General features: G+C 36.6%; 1 protein-coding gene across 2 annotated transcripts in view; it reads left to right on the forward strand.

The window, feature by feature from the left end:
• Positions 1-22206, forward strand: part of SELENOF (selenoprotein F) — a 45534-nt gene extending 23328 nt beyond the window's left edge. Inside the window, exons 3-5 of one of the 2 annotated variants that reach the window (XM_022580916.2) lie at positions 2647-2710; positions 18796-18845; positions 21331-22206. In XM_022580916.2, coding sequence (XP_022436624.1) covers positions 2647-2710; positions 18796-18845; positions 21331-21462 — 246 coding nt within the window. In that variant the 3' untranslated portion in view covers positions 21463-22206. The remainder of the gene's footprint in view (positions 1-2646; positions 2711-18795; positions 18846-21330) is intronic. The other variant, XM_022580917.3, reaches the window with a different exon arrangement.
• The last annotated feature ends 269 nt before the right edge of the window (positions 22207-22475 follow it).

Below are 22475 nucleotides of genomic sequence, written 5' to 3' on the forward strand. Positions count from 1 at the left end.
CATAATCTACAAAGTATGTGAAAGGAACTTGAAATATTTTTAAAGTTACACGATGAAAAAAGAGTCATTTAATTCCATTAAATGAACAGTTCTGTCCATTCAGCACACACATATTGAACAACAGCTTTGTGTCCAGGTCTGGGGGGAATTATAAGACATTTCCTGTCTACAGTCAAGTTATAGGATATTTATGGTACATTATGATAAGAGCAGAATTCTGTGGAAGTTTACTAGGAAAGTCCCTAACAGAGAGTAGGAGGTCAACAAAAATTTTCCTTGAGAAGCTCACATCTGAGCTGCCTATTCATTAAAGAATAGGTTTCTAATATTTTTAATTAATCAGTTCGTGTTTTGTGGTGCAGAGAATGGGTTACAAGTGTGCTAGGATACTGAATCCTTCAGTCCTTGGGACAACCAAATGGAGACTGGGGTGAGCAAGGGCCCCAGGCTAGTCATCTCCAGTTATAAGCAGCCACTTCCTTTTACCCCAGTGCTCCAATTATTACTGTTTTCAGTGTGTCATGATATGAAGAATTTTGGGAAACAGTGGTGTAGAGAAATGCCATCGTACTTCCAGGTAATGGAATCTCCACTTAGAGTTTCCAAGGGATCATAAACTTGGAAATAAAAGATAAATCTAATAACCGAATTTTAATATGGCCTTATATTTTTTATTTTTTTAATTCTGGTAAAATATACATAAAATTAAATATTTTGAGTGTTCAATTCAGTGACATTAAGTACATTCACATTGTTGTCCAACCTTCATCACCATCTATCTACAGAACTTTTTCATCTTCCCAAGCTGAAACACAGTTATTAAACAATAACTCCCCACTCCCCGCCCCCCAATGCCTGACAACCATCGTTCTACTTTCTGTCTCTGAATTTGACTGCTCGAAGTACCTCAATAAGTGGAATCAAAAAGTATTTATCCTTTTGTGGCTGCCTTATTTCTCAGCATAATGTTTTCAAGGGTCATCCTTGTTATAGCATGTGTCATAATTTCCTTCCTTCTTAAGGTTGAATAATACTATTCCATTGTATGTATATACCACATTTTGTTTAGCCATTCATCTGTCAATAGACATTTGGGTTGCTTTCACCTTTTGGCTATTGGGAATAATAATTGGTATACGAATAACTATTTCAGTCCCTGCCTTCAGTTCTTTGGGGCATATACCTAGAAGTGGAATTGCTGGATCATATAATTCTATTTTTAATTTTTTAAGGAACCACCATTCTGTTTTCCACAGCGGCTGCACCGCTTTACATTCCCAACAGCAGTGCACAAGGATTCAATTTTCTGTACATCCTCACCAACCGCTTGTTGTTTTCTGTTTTTTTGATAATAGCCTCTAGTGAGTGTGAAGTAGTATGTCATTGTGGTTTTGATTTAATTTCCCTAATGATTAGAGATGTGAAACATCTTTTTATGAGCTCATTGGTAATATGGCCTTATACTTTTAAAGATTTGGCGGGGGGGGGTGTCTAACCAAGATAAACCAAATCTTATTTAAAAATCTTAGAGATCATCAGAGTTCTTAATCTGAAATCCATCAGTGGTTTCAGAGTCCATGAGTAGCCTGAATTAAAGCAAATTCCATCAGACTCTCAGTATCTGCCCCTCAAAAACTTAAGAAATTTATTGACCTACCCACAATCACCAAAATGTTTTTTAAAAGTCATTATTTGGAGAGGAGTTAGAATTAAGTGATTTTTAGATTTCTATTTTGTGCTTTTCTGTGTTTTCCAAAGTATCTAAAATAAACATGCATAGTGCAAGTGATTTTTTGTGTTATTTTAGAACTTGAAAAGTAAAATCCATCTTTAGCTCTTGGACCTACAAGTTAAAAAAAGTCTAAAAGCTAGGAAGAAATAAAATGGTTATAGTATGTTCTTATGATTGCCTGCCTTCTCGGAGTCACAGCATTCCCAAGTCACTACCAGAAGAATGAGCAAGGCTCTACCTCCACCAAAAAAGTGATATTTACTACTGAATCTGTTTCAGCTAAATTCATTGCAATAAAATAATTGCGTTTGAGTTTTTTATAATGAGCTTTTACTATAAAGAGAACATGCAGGTTCTATAGCTAGAGAAGCAGTGTTTACCATTTCAGCTGAATTTCACTAAGAGAAATATTTGCATTTATGTTCTTTATAATGAGATTTTACTGGCTTTTCTGTAATATCTTTACATAGTACTCTAATTACTTTTTAAAGGTATTGGGTTTTTGTATTGTTTAATTTTAAAACATTGATCACTTAATTTTAAAAGCAACCAAAAAGAATTCTCATTATTTATGTTGAATAGATGGATACATACCTGGGTTCAGCTTAGCATCCTAAAAAAACTGTGGGAAGTCTTTAAAATTTTGTGAAGAACTTCCTAGGACAGCTTACCTATTCAAGTTCATCATCAAGTCTCCATATCTTCTTCAATCTTTTTGGCTAAGTTTGAGAATATTCCATGTAGGGCTTGAACTCCTCAACTATTTAATACCCTTAGGCCTCCATTTTCTCTTCTGACATTTGTTTGATCTACATATCTGCTTAACTGTAATGTTTGTGCTATGAAATTTTATTTTATAACTACATTTTTAAAATTTTAACCAGTTTTTTAAACTCCTGTTTTTCCTTTTGCAGCTGTATGCAGGAGCTATTCTTGAAGTCTGTGGATGAAAATTGGGGAGGTTCCCTCAAGTCCAAGGTATATAAAATCAACTCTAGTAAAATTTCAGTTAATAATTTAAAATCAACATTTCACAAAAATAATTTCATTAAATACTCCCAAGAATAAGAATATTTAAGGTTATACTTTCTCAACAGTATATGAATTTTCTCTACATTTGTCTTCATGGGAGTGGAGTTTTATAATTGTTGAATACTAAGTTACTTGACTCTAAGCAAGCATAAAATATGAAATTTAGATTTAAATACAGCACATGATGAGGTGATTATTTTCTTAAAAGAAGAGACTTTCCTAAGCACAAATTTTATGAGAGCCTTTCTTTTACCAGGTGGAAGTGTAATCCTTCTAAATAATATTTTTAATGTAAACTGATTTATATAAAACTCCTAAGGAACAATTGCATTAAGTGAGAGTAGACGTGTACAAAATAACAAACCATCAAGAAGAAAATTACCATAGAACTTGAGGTGTAGAAGAGAGGAGGTCATACAGGTGTATCTTCACAGGAATTAAAGATAAATATGTGAAAGGATAATTGTGAAAGTGTATTCTTTTGGTTGACAACAAACAGTAATGGAGCTCTGTTATCTCCAAAAAGACTTGGACTAAAGCTTTTCTATTCCATCCTTGCATGTCAGCTGAAAATCAGTTTTATGAAGGTAATGAACTTGTTTTTTTGTTTTTGGGGGTTTGTTTGTTTTTTTTAACTAAAATACATAAGTGCTCTATTTATATACTTTATTTTGTTTTTGTTTCTGCTGCTTTTCCATGATTTCTTGCCTTGTTTACTTAATGGCAAGAGAATTTTTTGGATTTAGTATTTTATAAAATTGCCTGTATTAGCACATTCCCTTTATTGCTGACCTAGAATTGTTTATAATAAACTATTGCTCATTTGGCATGGAAATTAATCCTTGGATTGCAACTTGGGGACTTGGGGACATTTTATATGAGACCCAGAGCAGATGCACATCTAATTAAATACATTCTTTGTCAGAATAAGTGCATATTCTGATGTAGCACAGAATATAACATCCACTTCTGCTTAGGGAGAAAATTCTTTACTCTGTATGATTTATTTTGCCTCAAACACTTAAACTCAGTATTGTACCAGAGTTGTTTTGGCTTTTTTTATATCAGTTCTCTGAATAATGTGATCATTCTTATTCCTAAAAGGTTTTGGCATTTGCTTTTTAATTATATTCATTATTCATATTTACTGACTTGTCTTATTAATAATCTTTTGTGACTCAGATTTTCACGAGGTCAAGAATAGCTTGCAATTAGCCCTCCTGTTTGTGATATCAGGTTTTCTTACGTCCATGGTAATAATTTCTGCAGTTACTAGTTCAGTCTTTAAAAGATTGAGTGTAGTTTATTAATCCTTAGATTGCAACTTAACTATATATATATTTCTTATGTATAGTTAAATTATCAAACTGGTGGGTATTTGTAGTCATACTGTCTTTTCCTTTTGAAACATTGGATTTTTTTTTTTTTTAAACATCTTTATTGGGGTATAATTGCTTTACAATGGTGTGTTAGTTTCTGCTTTATAACAAAGTGAATCAGTTATACATATACATATGTTCCCATATGTCTTCCCTCTTGCATCTCCCTCCCTCCCACTCTCCCTATCCCACCCCTCCAGGCTGTCACAAAGCACCGAGCTAATATCCCTGTGCCTTGCGGCTGCTTCCCCCTAGCTATCTACCTTACTACGTTTGTTAGTGTGTATATGTCCATGACTCTCTCTCGCCCTGTCAAAGCTCACCCCTCCCCCTCCCCATATCCTCAAGTCCGTTCTCCAGTAGGTCTGCGTCTTTATTCCTGTCTTACCCCTAGGTTCTTCATGACATTTTTTTTCCCCTTAAATTCCATATATATGTGTTAGCATACGGTATTTGTCTTTTTCTTTCTGACTTACTTCACTCTGTATGACAGACTCTAGGTCTATCCATCTCATTACAAATAGCTCAATTTCATTTCTTTTTAAGGCTGAGTAATATTCCATTGTATATATGTGCCACATTTTCTTTATCCATTCATCCGATGATGGGCGCTTAGGTTGTTTCCATCTCCGGGCTATTGTAAATAGAGCTGCAATGAACATTTTGGTACATGACTCTTTTTGAATTTTGGTTTTCTCAGGGTATATGCCCAGTAGTGGGATTGCTGGGTCATATGGTAATTCTATTTGTAGTTTTTTAAGGAACCTCCATACTGTTCTCCATAGTGGCTGAACCAATTCACATTCCCACCAGCAGTGCAAGAGTGTTCCCTTTTCTCCACACCCTCTCCAGCATTTATTGTTTCTAGATTTTTTGATGATGGCCATTCTGACTGGTGTGAGATGATATCTCATTGTAGTTTTGATTTGCATTTCTCTAATGATTAATGATGTTGAGCATTCTTTCATGTGTTTGTTGGCATTCTGTATATCTTCTTTGGAGAAATGTCTATTTAGGTCTTCTGCCCATTTTTGGATTGGGTTGTTTGTTTTTTTGGTATTGAGCTGCATGAGCTGCTTGTAAATTTTGGAGATTAATCCTTTGTCAGTTGCTTCATTTGCAAATATTTTCTCCCATTCTGAGGGTTGTCTTTTGGTCTTGTTTATGGTTTCCTTTGCTGTGCAAAAGCTTTGAAGTTTCATTAGGTCCCATTTGTTTATTTTTGTTTTTATTTCCATTACTCTAGGAGGTGGGTCAGAAAGGATCTTGCTGTGATTTATGTCATAGAGTGTTCTGCCTATGTTTTCCTCTAAGAGTTTTATAGTTTCTGGCCTTACATTTAGGTCTTTAATCCATTTTGAGCTTATTTTTGTGTATGGTGTTAGGGAGTGATCTAATCTCATACTTTTACATGTACCTGTCCAGTTTTCCCAGCACCATTTATTGAAGAGGCTGTCCTTTCTCCACTGTACATTCCTGCCACCTTTATCAAAGATAAGGTGTCCATATGTGCGTGGGTTTATCTCTGGGCTTTCTATCCTGTTCCATTGATCTATCTTTCTGTTTTTGTGCCAGTACCATACTGTCTTGATTACTGTAGCTTTGTAGTATAGTCTGAAGTCAGGGAGCCTGATTCCTCCAGCTGCTTTTCTTGTTCTCAAGATTGCTTTGGCTATTCGGGGTCTTTTGTGTTTCCATACAAATTGCGAAATTTTTTGTTCTAGTTCTGTGAAAAATGCCAGTGGTAGTTTGATAGGGATTGCATTGAATCTGTAGATTGCTTTGGGTAGTAGAGTCATTTTCACAATGTTGATTCTTCCCATCCAAGAACATGGTATATCTCTCCATCTATTTGTATCATCTTTAATTTCTTTCATCAGTGTCTTATAATTTTCTGCATACAGGTCTTTTGTCTCCTTAGGTAGGTTTATTCCTAGATATTTTATTCTTTTTGTTGCAATGGTAAATGGGAGTGTTTTCTTGATTTCACTTTCAGATTTTTCATCATTAGTATATAGGAATGCCAGAGATTTCTGTGCATTAACTTTGTATCCTGCTACTTTACCAAATTCATTGATTAGCTCTAGTAGTTTTCTGGTAGTATCTTTAGGATTCTCTATGTATAGTATCATGTCATCTGCAAACAGTGACAGCTTTACTTCTTCTTTTCCGATTTGGATTCCTTTTATTTCCTTTTCTTCTCTGATTGCTGTGGCTAAAACTTCCAAAACTATGTTGAATAAGAGTGGTGAGAGTGGGCAACCTTGTCTTGTTCCTGATCTTAGTGGAAATGCTTTCAGTTTTTCACCATTGAGGATGATGTTTGCTGTGGGCTTGTCATATATGGCCTTTATTATGTTGAGGAAAGTTCCCTCTATGCCTACTTTCTGCAGGGTTTTTATCATAAATGGGTGTTGAATTTTGTCGAAAGCTTTCTCTGCATCTATTGAGATGATCATATGGTTTTTCACCTTCAATTTGTTAATATGGTTTATCACATTGATAGATTTGCGTATATTGAAGAATCCTTGCATTCCTGGAATAAACCCCACTTGATCATGGTGTATGATCCTTTTAATGTGCTGTTGGATTCTGTTTGCTAGTATTTTGTTGAGGAGTTTTGCATCTATGTTCATCAGTGATATTGGCCTGTAGTTTTCTTTCTTTGTGACATCCTTGTCTGGTTTTGGTATCAAGGTGATGGTGGCCTCGTAGAAGGAATTTGGGAGTGTTCCTCCCTCTGCTATGTTTTGGAAGAGTTTGAGAAGGATAGGTGTTAGCTCTTCTCTAAACGTTTGATAGAATTCACCTGTGAAGCCATCTGGTCCTGGGCTTTTGTTTGTTGGAAGATTTTTAATCACAGTTTCAATTTCAGTGCTTGTGATTGGTCTGTTCATATTTTCTATTTCTTCCTGATTCAGTCTTGGCAGGTTGTGCATTTCTAAGAATTTGTCCATTTCTTCCAGATTGTCCATTTTATTGGCATAGAGTTGCTTGTAGTAATCTCTCATGATTTTTTTTATTTCTGCAGTGTCAGTTGTTACTTCTCCTTTTTCATTTCTAATTCTATTGATTTGAGTCTTCTCCCTTTTTTTCTTGATGAGTCTGGCTAGTGGTTTATCTATTTTGTTTATCTTCTCAAAGAACCAGCTTTTAGTTTTATTGATCTTTGCTATCGTTTCCTTCATTTCTTTTTCATTTATTTCTGATCTGATTTTTATGATTTCTTTCCTTCTGCTAGCTTTGGGGTTTTTTTGTTCTTCTTTCTCTAATTGCTTGAGGTGCAAGGTTAGGTTTTTTATTCGAGATGTTTCCTGCTTCTTAAGGTGGGCTTGTATTGCTATAAACTTCCCCCTTAGAACTGCTTTTGCTGCATCCCATAGGTTTTGGGTCGTTGTGTCTCCACTGTCATTAGTTTCTAGTATTTTTTTATTTCCTCTTTGATTTCTTCAGTGATCACTTCATTATTAAGTAGTGTATTGTTTAGCCTCCATGTGTTTGTATTTTTTACAGATCTTTTCCTGTAATTGATATCTAGTCTCATGGCGCTGTGGTCAGAAAAGATACTTGATACAATTTCAATTTTCTTAAATTTACCAAGGCTTGATTTGTGACCCAAGATATGATCTATCCTGGAGAATGTTCCATGAGCACTTGAGAAAAATGTGTATTCTGTTGTTTTTGGATGGAGTGTCCTATAAATATCAATTAAGTCCATCTTGTTTAATGTATCATTTAAAGCTTGTGTCTCCTTATTTATTTTCATTTTGGATGATCTGTTCATGGGTGAAAGTGGGGTGTTAAAGTCCCCTACTATGAATGTGTTACTGTCGATCTCCCCTTTTATGGCTGTTAGTATTTGCCTTATGTATTGAGGTGCTCCTATGTTGGGTGCATAAATATTTACAATTGTTATATCTTCTTCTTGGATCGATCCCTTGATCATTATGTAGTGTCCTTCTTTGTCTCTTGTAATAGTCCTTATTTTAAAGTCTACTTTGTCTGATATGAGAATTGCTACTCCAGCTTTCTTTTGGTTTCCATTTGCATGGAATATCTTTTTCCATCCCTTTATTTTCAGTCTGTATGTGTCTCTAGGTCTGAAGTGGGTCTCTTGTAGACAGCATATATAAGGGTCTTGTTTTTGTATCCATTCAGCCAATCTGTGTCTTTTGGTGGGAGCATTTAGTCCATTTACATTTAAGGTAATTATCGATATGTATGTTCCTATTCCCATTTTCTAAATTGTTTTGGGTTCGTTATTATAGGTCTTTTCCTTCTCTTGTGTTCCTTGTCTAGAGAAGTTCCTTTAGCATTTGTTGTAAAGCTGGTTTGGTGGTGCTGAACTCTCTCAGCTTTTGCTTGTCTGTAAAGGTTTTAATTTCTCCATCAAATCTGAATGAGATCCTTGCTGGGTAGAGTAGTCTTGGTTGCAGGTTTTTCTCCTTCATCACTTTCAGTATGTCCTGCCAGTCCGTTCTGGCTTGTAGGGTTTCTGCTGAGAGATCAGCTGTTAACCTTATGGGGATTCCCTTGTGTGTTATTTGTTGTTTTTCCCTTGCTGCTTTTAATATGCTTTCTTTGTATTTAATTTTTGACAGTTTGATTAATATGTGTCTTGGCGTATTTCTCCTTGTATTTATCCTGTATGGAACTCTCTGTGCTTCCTGGACTTGATTAACTATTTCCTTTCCCATATTAGGGAAGTTTTCAACTATAATCTCTTCAAATATTTTCTCAGTCCCTTTCTTTTTCTCTTCTTCTTCTGGAACCCCTATAATTCGAATGTTGGTGCGTTTAATGTTGTCCCAGAGGTCTCTGAGACTGTCCTCAGTTCTTTTCATTCTTTTTTCTTTATTCTGCTCTGCAGTAGTTATTTCCACTATTTTATCTTCCAGGTCACTTATCCGTTCTTCTGCCTCAGTTATTCTGTTATTGATCCCATCTAGAGTATTTTTAATTTCATTTATTGCGTTGTTCATCGTTGCTTGTTTCATCTTTATTTCTTCTAGGTCCTTGTTAACTGTTTCTTGCATTTTGTCCATTCTACTTCCAAGATTTCGGATCATCCTTACTATCATTATTCTGAATTCTTTTTCAGGTAGACTGCCTATTTCCTCTTCATTTGTTAGGTCTGGTGCATTTTTATCTTGCTCCTTCATCTGCTGTGTGTTTTTCTGTCTTCTCATTTTGCTTATCTTACTGTGTTTGGGGTCTCCTTTTTGCAGGCTGCACGTTCGTAGTTCCCGTTGTTTTTGATGTCTGTCTCCAGTGGCTAAGGTTGTTTCAGTGGGTTGTGTAGGCTTCCTGGTGGAGGGGACTAGTGCCTGTGTTGTGGTGGATGAGGCTGGATCTTGTCTCTTTAGTGGGCAGGTTCACGTCTGGTGGTGTGTTTTGGGGTGTCTGTGGCCTTATTATGATTTTAGGCAGCCTCTCTGCTAATGGGTGGGGTTGTGTTCCTGTTTTGCTAGTTGTTTGGCATAGGTTGTCTAGCACTGTGGATTGCTGGTCGTTGAGTGAAGCTGGGTGCTGGTGGTAAGATGGAGGTCACTGGGAGATTTCCGCCGTTTAATATTATGTGGAGCTGGGAGGTCTCTTGTTGACCAGTGTCCTGAAGTTGGCTCTCCTACCTCAGAGGCAGAGCCCTGACTCTTGGCTGGAGCACCAAGAGCCTTTCATCCACACGGCTCAGAATAAAAGGGAGAAAAAGTAGAGAGAATTAGTAGAAGTATGAGGAAAGAAAGAAGGAAAGGAGGAAAGGAAGGAAGGAAGAAAGAAGCAAAGAAGGAAAGACAGGAGGGAGGGAGGGAGGAAGGAAGGAAGGAAGGAGGGAAAGAAGGAAAAAAGACAGAAAGAAAGAAGATACAGTAAAAATAAAATAAAGTATAATATAGTTATTGAATTAAAAATATTTAGAAAAAAAAAAAAAGGGACGGATAGAACCTTAGGACAAATGTTGGAAGCAAAGCTATACAGAGAAAATCTTACACAGAAGCATACACATACACCTTCACAAAAAGAGGTAAAGGGGGAAAAATCATAAATCTTGCTCTCAGAGACCACCTCCTCAATTTGGGGTGATTCGTTGTCTAAAGGAGGGAAGGAAGGAAAGAAAGAAAGAACGAAGGTAAAGTATAATAAAGTTATTACAAATAAAATTAATTATTGAGAAAAAAAAATTTTTTTTAAAAACCATGGACGGATAGAGCCCTAGGACAAAATGGTGGAAGCAAGAGTATACAGACAAGATCTCACACAGAAGCATACACGTACACATTCACAAAAAGAGGAAAAGGGAAAAAAATCATAGATCTCGCTCCTAAATTCCACCTCTTCAATTTGGGATCATTCCTTGTCTATTCAGGTATTCCATAGATGCAGGGTATATCAAGTTGATTGTGGAGCTTTAATCCGCTGCTTCTGAGGCTGCTGGGAGAGATTTCCCTTTCTCTTCTTTGTTCTCACAGCTCACAGGAGCTCAGCTTTGGATTTGGCCCTGCCTCTGCGTGTAGGTCGCTGGAGGGCGTCTGTTTTTTGCTCAGACAGGACAGGGTTAAAGGAGCCGCTGATTCGGGGCCTCTGGCTCACTCAGGCCGGGGGTGGGGGGCGGAAGGAGGGGCACTGCGTGCGGGGCGGGCCTGCGGCGTCAGAGGCGGCGTGACGTTGCGGCAGAGGCCGGCGTGACGTTGCACCAGCCTGAGGTCCGCCGTGCGTTCTCCCGGGGAAGTTGTCCCTGGTTCCCGGGAACCTGGCAGTGGCGGGCTGCACAGGCTCCGCGGAAGAGGGGTGTGGAGAGTGACCTGTGCTCGCACACAGGCCCCTTGGTGGCGGCAGCAGCAGCCCCAGCGTCTCCCGCCCGTCTCTGGGGTCCGCGCTTTCAGCCGCGGCTCGCGCCCGTCTCTGGGGTTCGTGCTTTTAGCCGCGGCTCGCGCCCGTCTCTGGGGTTCGCGCTTTTAGCCGCGGCTCGCGCCCGTCTCTGGAGTTCCTTTAAGCAGCGCTCTTAAACCCCTCTCCTCGCGCACCAGGAAACAAAGAGGGAAGAAAAAGTCTCTTGCCTCTTCGGCAGGTGCAGGCTTTTCCCCGAACTCCCTCCCGGCTAGTCGTGGTGCACTAACCCCTTCAGGCTATGTTCAAGCCGCCAACCCCAGTCCTCTCCCTGCGCTCAGTCCAAAACCGAAACCCGAGCCCCAGCTCGCAGCCCCGCCCGCCCCGGCGGGTGAGCAGACAAGCCTCTCGGGCTGGTGAGTGCCGGTCGGCACCGATCCTCTGTGCGGGAATCTCCCCGCCTTGCCCTCCGCACCCTGTTGCTGTGCTCTCCTCCGCGGTACCGAAGCTCCCCCCTCCGCCTCCCGCAGTCTCCGCCCGCGGAGGGGCTTCCTAGTGTGTGGAAACTTTTCTTCCTTCACAGCTCCCTCCCACTGGTGCAGGTGCCGTCCTTATTCTTTTGTCTGTTTTTTCTTTTTTTCTTTTGCCCTACCCAGGTACGTGGGGAGTTTCTTGCCTTTTGGGAGGTCTGAGGTCTTCTGCCAGCCTTCAGTAGGTGTTCTGTAGGAGTTGTTCCACGTGTAGATGTATTTCTGGTGTATCCGTGGGGAGGAAGGCGATCTCCGCGTCTTACTCTTCCGCCATCTTCCCAACTCTTGAAACATTGGATTTTAATTCTGTGTATAAATATTTAATTAGTACAAGCTTATTTAAATTAAAAAGATTGTTTAATTCCAAAGTCCATAACCATATTTAATATAATTATGTATAATACCAGTATTTTCGGAGCCCATGAGAAAGTAATATATTTTTTTAAGTTTACTTAATTTAAATTAGACACGTCATAAAACAGAAGAAAAAATTAATGTTAAATTATTCCAGAAGAGAGGAGGATTTAAAATTTGAAATGTCTTATCAACATTAAATAACTCAGGGTTTATGAAAAAAAAAAAGTCCCAGATCATATGCCTTAGCTAATTCCAGGTATACCTCCTAAAATACTTTCGTTTTCCATGTTATGGTTAAGTAGGAAAGTCAGTACGTATAAAAACATCTCATTGTATATTGGACCTAGTGTTTTATCACTTGTGGTGACATCAAAAGTAATGATGTTAAGTAAGTATGTTTTCCTTCTCAAGCATGAGTCTTACCATGATAAGGATATGTCTGTAGTCTGTCTCTATCAAAAAATGTAAATTTTCCCTAATTTTGTAGGTCTTGGCAAACTTTTTCTGTAAAAGTCCAAATAGTAAAGATTTTCAGCTTTATAGGCAACAAGGTCTCCATTGCAGTGATTGATCTTTGTTTTTGTAGTATGGAAGCAGCCATAGAAAATATTTAAATGAATACATGTGTCTGTGTTCCAATAAAACTTTATTTATAAAATCAGGGAGGCCCAATATGGCCTATGGACCATAGTTTGCCAACCTCTGTATTAGAATCATAAACCTTCGGACACAGAAAGGAATTTTAAAATAATGTAGAACTTGAGAACAAATAGCTTTTTGCCTCTCGTACCCACTTTGGTTGACTGGTAGTGATGCCTAGGATTATGATGCTACCTTGGAGTTTTGCTGGAAGGAATACTGATTCGTTAGCACTATCTTCATCAATTTTCTCATTTATAAAATGGATTAATAGGTGGTGTAAAATCGGTTAATATCTACCCTATAGGACTGTTTTGAGGATTAAATGAGATAACATGACTCTCTAGCATTTGAAACTCTTCCCTTCACTTGTGTGAACAGGTCATTTTATTCTCCTTTCCTGGCATCTCATCTACCACCCACACTTCAAATATTGGTGTTAGTCGGGGTCTGTGTTATTTTCTTACTCTCTTGAATGATGTCCCACTCCCTCAGTTTCAACTGCAGTGTTCACCTGATGATTCCCAATCTGTATCTTTAAATTAAATCTTTCTTTTTTTAGATACCATATTTCTGACTGCAAATTGATGTTTCCACTTGCATGGTCTCATAGTATCTTAAACCAATGTACATAAGTCACCTGGGGATCTTGTTAAAATGCAGAGTGTAATTCTGTAAATTTGGTTTGCATCCTGAGATTCTATATTTCTAACAGTCCTGTAGATTGTGGCCTACATTTTTAGTAGAGAGGCGTTAAACCCAGCATGTTCAAAAACTAAATTAATCCTCTTCTCTGATAAAAGTATACCATCTTCCCTGTTTCCACAAATGGCAGTATCATCAAGCAAAGTATAAGCATGAAACCCGAGAGTCATGATCAATATTTCTTTCACACTTTATGCGCAGTTAGTCACCAAGTTGTGTCTCTTCCCCCTCCTTAATAAACCTTCATATCTTTGGCCTTCTCTATGATTTTAATCAGCCCCTTAGCATCTTTATCTGGAAGGATTAATTACTTATTATCTGGCCTGCCTGTCTCTTTTCCCTTTTCTTCTATTCTCTCCTACACAACTACCAAAAAAAACCTTTTCCATAAGACAGATTTGATTATGTGACCCTCTTATTTAAAATTACCTGTAGTTCCCCATCACATATAAATGTCAGATTCAGCATCATATACAAGACCTGTCATGACCTGGATTCTCTTTTCTAGGTTCACATATCTAGTTTATGTGCAGAACTATTTGCAGTTCTCTGAACTCTGACCTCTAAGTCTTTGCACACACTGCATGTTCTTCCTGACTTATGCCTTTACCCATTTTTGTGACGAACCCCTATTCATTCCAAATTTAGTTCAAGCATTATTTGGGGATTGCCTTTGGACAGAATTTTACACCCTCTCCTTTGTGTTCCATAGCAGTTCCCACGTAATATTGTAATGTATTTATTTAATTTACTGGTCTTCTGCCTCTACCAAACTAGGAACTCCATAAAGCCCAGACTTCTTAAAATTTTTTTATCACTAATGTATCCCAAATCTTTCTAACACTGCATCTCACATTAAGAGGAATTCAAATATTTATTGAATGAATGAATGGATTTGCTAAATTTATCTAATTCAAAGGTGGCTCCACTTTTGACAAATGGGAAACTGGTGAAAAGCCTGTGTTTATTGGTTATATAGCCTTTATGGATTTATAGTCTTCAAATAGTCCTTTTCTGACTTTATTATTCTGATCTGAAAAGTCATAATCTTTTTAGTTTGTCTTGTCTTCATTATTGTACCTCCAGTCTCCCCAAATTCTCTTATTTAAATTGCCGTTCTCTGAACGTTTTTAAGTGCTTTTAAATTGTCTTGTTGGGAGGACCCAAATGACTCATGATTTTGCACTCCAGATAGTTTGTAAGTAAATATTGTTTTAGAAATACTCTTCGATACCCAGTAGTTTTCACTGAGCACAATTGAGAATTCAGTTCTGTTGTTTGTTGTTGCTGCTGCTCTTCTCTTTGTATTGTTGTTTCTGGGTATGATATGACATTTTTGTTTATATTCTGATACAAATATACTTATTTCTACTCAAGGGGAAAACGTCTAATTATCATTCCATGTAATTTTATATGGCAATTCACAAATCTTAATTGTACCTGCCATAAGCCCTTATTTATTAAATCTTAAAACCAATAGAGTACATTGTATGACTACTTGTAATGTGACCAAAGGTACATTGTTAGATCTAGCCAAGTGTATTTTGCCTCTATATTTTCACTTGTTTATGATTTTGAAAATAACATAGTTCAAACATTTTTCTTTGACCTCAAGACATATCCTTCCTGTTATCCCTCATCCCCACTTATCCTCTTTTTGGAATGAGGAAGAAGATAGATTTTTATTTTTTAATACTCTTCATAGTTAACTTTGAAGAGCCTCTGATTTATAAGAAGAGTACCATGACTTTCTAAGCAGTGTATATAGCAAAACTTGGCTCTAAGGTCTCCTAGGCAGCTACACAAATGACATGCTGATAAGATTCTTGAGGACAAAACTGAAACATTCACCGTTACCACTTAATGTTTTCTAATCATTTCTGCATATTTGATCGTTTTGAAGTGTTATTTACAAATCTGCCTTAGTAATTGACAAATAATTAAATTAGCATAGGAACATTTTCTTGAAATAGAGTGACTGAATTAAGCTCTTTAGGAATTTCCAAACTGATATCACTTAGTTATTTTTAAAACAGCAGAAAGAAAACTAGTAAAATAAGTTACTCTGAGGTCTTTTTTGCAAGTCTCTTATATGCTCTTACAGCCTCTCCTAGTGCCATGTGTATATAGTAAGTATTCAAATATATTTTAAAAGATTAATTTACTGCCTGCAAAATGTGATTTGCTACTGCAGGGTATTTAATAGATACCCCCCTCAGTCAAAATTAGAAGCTTGTGGATTTATACATAGCAGAGAGAAGAGAAAAGAACTGATGAAAATAGTCATTAGTGACTCATCTTAATATTTCTTTTCAATTTATTCCCTCATTCCGGCCTGTTAAAAAAATCTTCTGGGGCTTCCCTGGTGGCGCAGTGGTTGAGAATCTGCCTACCAATGCAGGGGACACGGGTTCGAGCCCTGGTCTGGGAAGATCCCACATGCCGCAGAGCCACAGGCCCGTGAGCCACAGTTACTGAGCCTGCACGTCTGGAGCCTGTGCTCCGCAACAAGAGAGGCCGCGACAGTGAGAGGCCCGCGCACTGCAATAAAGAGTGGCCCCCACTTGCCGCAACTAGAGAAAGCCCTCGCACAGATACGAAGACCCAACACAGCCATAAATAAATAAATAAACAAACAAACTTCTGAATGACAGAAAGTTATAGGTTCTGTTATAGATACAAAAACAATACTTAAGAATAGTTCTTTTCTCCAGAGAAGTTTCTTATGTAGTAGTGACCACACTGTGTATTAAATTATGCTTTGCACAGATGTGCATATAACATTTGCCAAAGGAATGGTTATAAAATGCAACAGCATATCATAAGCTCATTTTTGTTTGGGGATTCAGGAGTATTGGACAACTCTTAAAAGATGAAGTTAATAGAGAAGATATTCTAATAAGCCAGAATAATATAATCAGTTTTATTTTGAACTAAATTTAGTAGGGGAAGTTTAGATGGGATATCTGAGTGTCTTCCAAAAAGCCTGCAAAACCTTAAAAAGAAAAAGCATTTACTAATCTTTGTTTAGTTGTCCTAGATGCACATATATAAAGATCTTCATGGTGAAACATGTCTATAGTGCTATTGCTAGTTAATTCTAAGTTTAAAAAATAAGTTCTCAGAAGCATGTGTGTCACTATAAAATCTAATCAGAGGCTGTTGCAAATGATAACAGAACTGGAATTAAGAACTGTCCTCATTTAGGTATCCAAATGAAACATCCCACTTGTATTTATCTTTTTTAATGTATTCTAAAATATTTTAATTTGGACAGTTAGACGTGATGATTACTAAAAACTTGGTCGGGGCTTCCCTGGTGGCGCAGTGGTTGAGAGTCCGCCTCCTGATGCAGGGGACACGGGTTCGTGCCCCGGTCCGGGAAGATCCCACATGCCGCGGAGCGGCTGCGCCCGTGAGCCATGGCCGCTGAGCCTGCGCGTCCGGAGCCTGTGCTCCACAACGGGAGAGGCCACAACAGTGAGAGGCCCGCGTACCGCAAAAAAAAAAAAAAAAAAAAAACTTGGTAAAATGTAGATCAACAACAACCTAAAAAGGAAAACATTCATTTAAAACTTCCCCAAACCCTATGCTCCAGATATAACCCCTATTAAAATAATAGTTATTGTTTTGAACTGTTAGGTATATTGTGCTAAGTATTTTATATTTTCTCACTTAATTTTTTTAAAGATTTCGTTCAATGCTTCTAGGCTTTTTCCTTTGCAAATATATATTTATGAATAAATATATAAAAACATTAGTGTAAATATATAAAAACAATATATCCATCTTTTTATAACAACCATGGGGAACAAACTGATCTATAAACCTTTATATATGAGTTTGCATCTATATCACTAAATACAGATTAATATAATTTTTAAATTATTGGATGCACTTCATAGTGGTCCATGTTAATTTATTTAACCAATAGCCTTTTACACACTTAGATTATTTTCAAATCTCCAGACTTGCTTAGCAGGATCTTATATATCTTTGCATTATAGTGTAATTATTTCCTCAGAATAAAGAAGTTCCTAGAAAGAGACTTGCAGATCTAAAGAGTATGCACGTTTTAAGACTTTTGGTTCATTTTGCTAAATGCCTTTCAGGAAGGATGTGTCCATTTATATTTCTCCCACAACTAAGCCCCGGCAAAATCTTCTCTAACCTTAAATATTCTTTTTAATGTTTGCCACTCCAAATGAGGTTACCTCATTGTTAGTTGTTTGATTATTTGTGAGGTTGAACATTTATTTCAAACGTTTAGTGACCATTTGTTTATTTGTATATTACATGTTCCTGTCCTTAGTTCATTTCTCTATACCTAGTATTTATTTTTTTCTTATTAGTAGAAGCTCTCTTGCATACTGTGTAAGAGATAATTTTCCCCAGTGTGTCATTTTTACTTTTAACTTTGTTTATAGTAGTGTTTTGCTGTCCTGAGTGTCCATTTTTATATAGGGACATCTATAAAGCATTTTCTTTAGGATCATGCATAAGAGAAGAATTTTATATTCCATATTCCAAGTTGTCTGTGTTAAATGCTGTGGTAGTATTCTGAATCTTTTTTTTTAAACACTTACCACAACTGAAATTATCAGTGATGTGATTGCTTGTTTAGCATCTTTCTTCCTCATCAGACTATAAACTACATAAGAGCAGGAATTCTGTTTTATATAGCTTTACATCTGCTATCTGGTATACAATAGATATTCAAAAGTATTTATTGAATAACACACACACACACACACACACACACACACCCAGATGCACGCACACATAATCTCTCTCTCTCTCTCCCCTTCTCTCTTTGGTTTGCTAGCTTTACCATATTAAAAAATCCAGGTATTTTTCTCTCTCTAGATTTCCTAATCGGTTTCTTTGTTTTATCATTCTGGTATAAGTATCACATAGTATATTATTAAACAATTGAACAAATTCTCCCATATTTTACTTTTTCTAAACTGTCCTGTTCTCCAACATTTACTCTTTTATTATTATTTTTTAATTTATTTATTATTGTCTGCATCGGGTCTTCGTTGCTGCGCGCGGGCTTTCTCTAGTTGCGGCGAAAGGGGGCTACTCTTTGTTGTGGGGCATGGGCTTCTCACTGCGGTGGCTTCTCTTGTTGCAGAGCACAGGCTTCAGTAGTTGTGGCTCGCGGGCTCTAGAACACAGGCTCAGTAGTTGTGGCGCATGGGCTTAGTTGCTCTGCGGCATGTGGGATCTTCCCAGACCAGGGCTCAAACCGCCGTCCCCTGCATTGGCAGGCAAATTCTTAACCACTGCACCATCACGGAAGCCCTCAAACATTTACTTGTATAGCTGAGTTTTACTGTCATTTTGTCAAGCCCTCAAAATCCCATGGTAATTTGGGATTTTTATTAATTTGAAAAAATTAACATCTTAAAATATTTAGTCTTCCCATTGAAGAATATGGGATATCTTTCCATTTTATATGTGTTTTAGTTTCCTTGATTTTTCCATATAGGATCTAATTTTTATTTATTGAGTTTATTTCTACTTTTTATGTTGATCTTTGTAGCTAGCTTGGATTTGGAAGTAAACAATTTGAATATTTTTTTCTTTTAAGCTTTCGTCAGGAGTGATAAACCCAGACTATTCAGAGGACTACAAATCAAGGTAATGCAATTTTAATGTGATCCTTTTTTCCAGCATTTTCTTTTTTAATTAAAAATTATTCAGATATTTTAATTGACTATTTTTTAGTGCAGTTTTAGGTTTACAGAAAAATTGATTCGAGAGTTCCCATGTACTCCCACCCCCACCTTCCAGTTCCCTTATTAACATCTTGCATTGATGTACATTTGTTACAATTGATGAACCAATATTGATACATTATTAACTAAATTTCATAGTTTGCATTAGAGCTTATACTTTGTACAGTTCTAGGAGTTTTACCAAATGTCATGTATCCACCATTACAGTATCATACAGAAGTTTCACTGCCCCCAAAATTCCCTGTGCTCCACACCCCACCAAACTCCTGGGAACCACTGATCTTATTACTGTCTCTATAGTTTTGCTTCTTCCAGATTGTCATATAGTTGGAATCATACAGTACATAGCCTTTTCAGATTTCAGATTTTTAACTTAATATGTGTTTACAGTTCCTTTGTGTCTTTTCTGTAGCTGGATAGCTCATTTCTTTCTAATGCTGAATAATATGAATAGTATTCTGTTATACCATGGTTTGCTTTTCTGTTCATCTGTAGAAGGACATGTTGGTCGCTTCCAGTTTTTAGCAATTATGAGCAACAGTGCTGTATACATTTTTGTGTAGACAAACATTTAACTTATTTGGGTAATTACCTAGGAGCACGATTACTGAATCATATAGTAAGAGTGTTGGGCAGTTTCTTACAAAGCTAACCTATTTTCCAAAGTGCTTATATCATGTTGCATTCCCACTAATAATGAATGAGAGTTATTGCTCCACATTCATCAGCATTCATTATTGTCAGTGTTTTGGATTTTAGCCATTCTAATAAGTGTGTGATGTTATCTCGTTGTTTTCATTTGCAGTTCCCTAATTGAGAATCTTTCCACATGCTTATTTGCCATCTGTATATCTTCTCTGGTGTATCTGAGATCTTTTGCTCACTTTTAAAAATTTTAATTATGGTAAAAAAAAACTTAAAAATAGTTAAGATGGTAAGTTAAATGTTAAGGGTGAAGTTCAGTACTGGTAAGTTAAGTGTTATGGGTACAGTTCAGTAGTGTTAAGTATATTCACACTGTTGTGCAACAGTAGATGTAGAATTTTTTTGTCTCGCAAAACTGGAACTCTACACCCATTAAACAGTAATTCCCCCTCCCTCCTGCCTCCAGCCCGTGGCAGCCACCCATCTACTTTATTTCTATGATTTTGACTACTTTAGATACTTCATATGAGCAGAATCGTACAGTATCTGTCCTTTCATGACTGGCTTATTTCACTTTAGCATGATGTCCTCAAGGTTCATCCATGTTGTAGCATGTGACAGGATGCTTTTTCTGCATCTACTGGTATAAGATTTCTTGTTTAGCCTGTTGGTAGTAATAGATTACATTAATTCATTTTCAAATTTTGCACCAGCTTTGCATACTTGGAGTAAATCCAAATGGGCCATGGTATATAATTCTTTATACACTGTTGGATTTAATATTTTGAACATTTTTGCAACTATGGGCTATGTAGTTTCTAATTTTTGGACTAAAATGAGTTTTTGAATAAAAAATTGAATTTTAAGAATAATTTATGTAGATAACCTGACCCAAAAGATTTTAGTAGTAATGTTATTGGTTTATTAGCTTAGGGGGCCAATTTCTAAATTCCAGAAATGGGTTGAGAATATACCAAATGCAAATAATCACATCAGAGCTTGTCTCCATCTCTGAAGTTCACAACGCTAGAAGACCTAGTAAAACTGAAGCATAATTGCTGAGTTTCTCAGCTCCCTTCATCATCACTGCTGCATTTTTAGTTACATGGTCCTTAATTTAGCATTGAAGACTGATCACTTAATGAATGAGATCAGGTTTGTTATCACATTTACCCAGAGTCAGAATTCCTCAGAGCTCTCTGGTGAAATACTGGAACCCACTAGTAGATCTGAAGTTTCAGGAATCCAGCCAAATTATAAACTAATTACAGCAGAATAAATTTTCTTTGGTTTAAGAAATCTAATGAAAGTCCAATACAGGATTGTCTGATAGTTTGTATGCACAGCCTATTTCAACATGGCTCTTAAGAGTCATTCTCATTCAATATTTTGAACTTGTCTGCCTCCTTCATTAGATTTTCAACTCATTTGAGAGTTGGAGTGTGTCATGTATGCAGTAAATACTTGTTACATTCAAGAATAGGCTTAAATCCCAAGTAAACTGCTTGATACCAACAGGTGTTTCTCTTCAGAAGTAAAATGTGATATTTGTTTTAATTGTCATTTTTGATGAAATCCCATTACACTCTTTTCTAAAAGACTTCCTTTAAGAGCTGTTGTGATGTTATGTCTAAAAGCTTATTACTATTAAATTTAATTAAGCTGGATTGAATTGATTTGGACTTTGGTTGAAACTGAAAAGGCTCTTTCTAAGCAGAAAATGATATTCCTCTTTGTTGTAGTATGTTCGCGGTTCAGACCCTGTGCTAAAGCTTTTGGACGACAATGGGAACATTGCTGAAGAACTAAGCATCCTCAAATGGAACACAGACAGTGTAGAAGAATTCCTGAGTGAAAAGTTGGAACGCATATAAATCTTGCTTAAATTTTGTCCTATCCTTTTGTTACCTTGTCAAATGAAATGTCACAGCACCTAGAAAATAATTTAGTTTTGCTTTCTTCCATTGATCAGTCTTTTACTGTGAGGCATTAAACATCTAATTAAAAGTTGAAGTGGCAGCACAACCCATGTTATGTAAGGAGTTGGCAAGCTTAACAAAACCCATTTTTTATAAGTTTCCATCCTCCATTTGTTGATACCACTAACAAAATGCTTTGTAATAGTCTTGTGGTTAATTATGCAAATGATAATTTGTGATAATTGGTCCAGTTTTACGAACAACAGATTTTTTAATTAGGGAGGTTAATAAGGGAGATGATTACTGTGCCTCATGTGCTGTGTGCTTTTTGAAAGTGAAGACAGAAAACTACAAAGCAAATAAGATATACCGAGCCTCAACAGATTGCCTGCTTCTCAGATCCTCTCATATTTTTGTATTACCCAGCTTTCCTTTTAATAGAAACGTTATAGCTTGTAATGAATGCACTGCATAAAAACTGTATGGCTTCATTCTTGTAAAACAGATTCAAGATCTACGGTAAGAGTGAAACATTCACACAAAGATTCGCATTAATGAAGACTACACAGAAAACCTTTTTGTGGATTTGTGTGGATCTGATATTTAGCAAATTTTTGTGCTTTACATTCTTACAGAAGAGTAAAGTTAAAAATTATCATTTGTAAGACCAGAATATAAATAAAACGTTTCAAAAATCTATCTGAATTTGAAATCTATTTGTTCTTTCATGTTTAAAAATGACATATTTCTCAGTGCATTTTCTTTTCATATAAGCCTTTCTTTAAGCTAAAAACACTAAAATATCTACATTGTTTAAAACTTCTAACTTACTGTGGGTAATAGTATTTTGTCTATGATTTTTTTATTTGTCAAAGTGCTTTCATTTGTGAACATATTTTCATTTATATCATGTAAGGAATTTCTCTTAAAATATAATTTTTTAGGAGCTATTAAAAATGATTTTTCCA

This window comes from Delphinapterus leucas, chromosome 1 (genome assembly GCF_059928025.1).
Source record: "Delphinapterus leucas isolate spDelLeu-1000000601 "Yukka" chromosome 1, BTC_Dleu_Yukka2, whole genome shotgun sequence".
Lineage (NCBI taxonomy): Eukaryota > Metazoa > Chordata > Mammalia > Artiodactyla > Monodontidae > Delphinapterus > Delphinapterus leucas.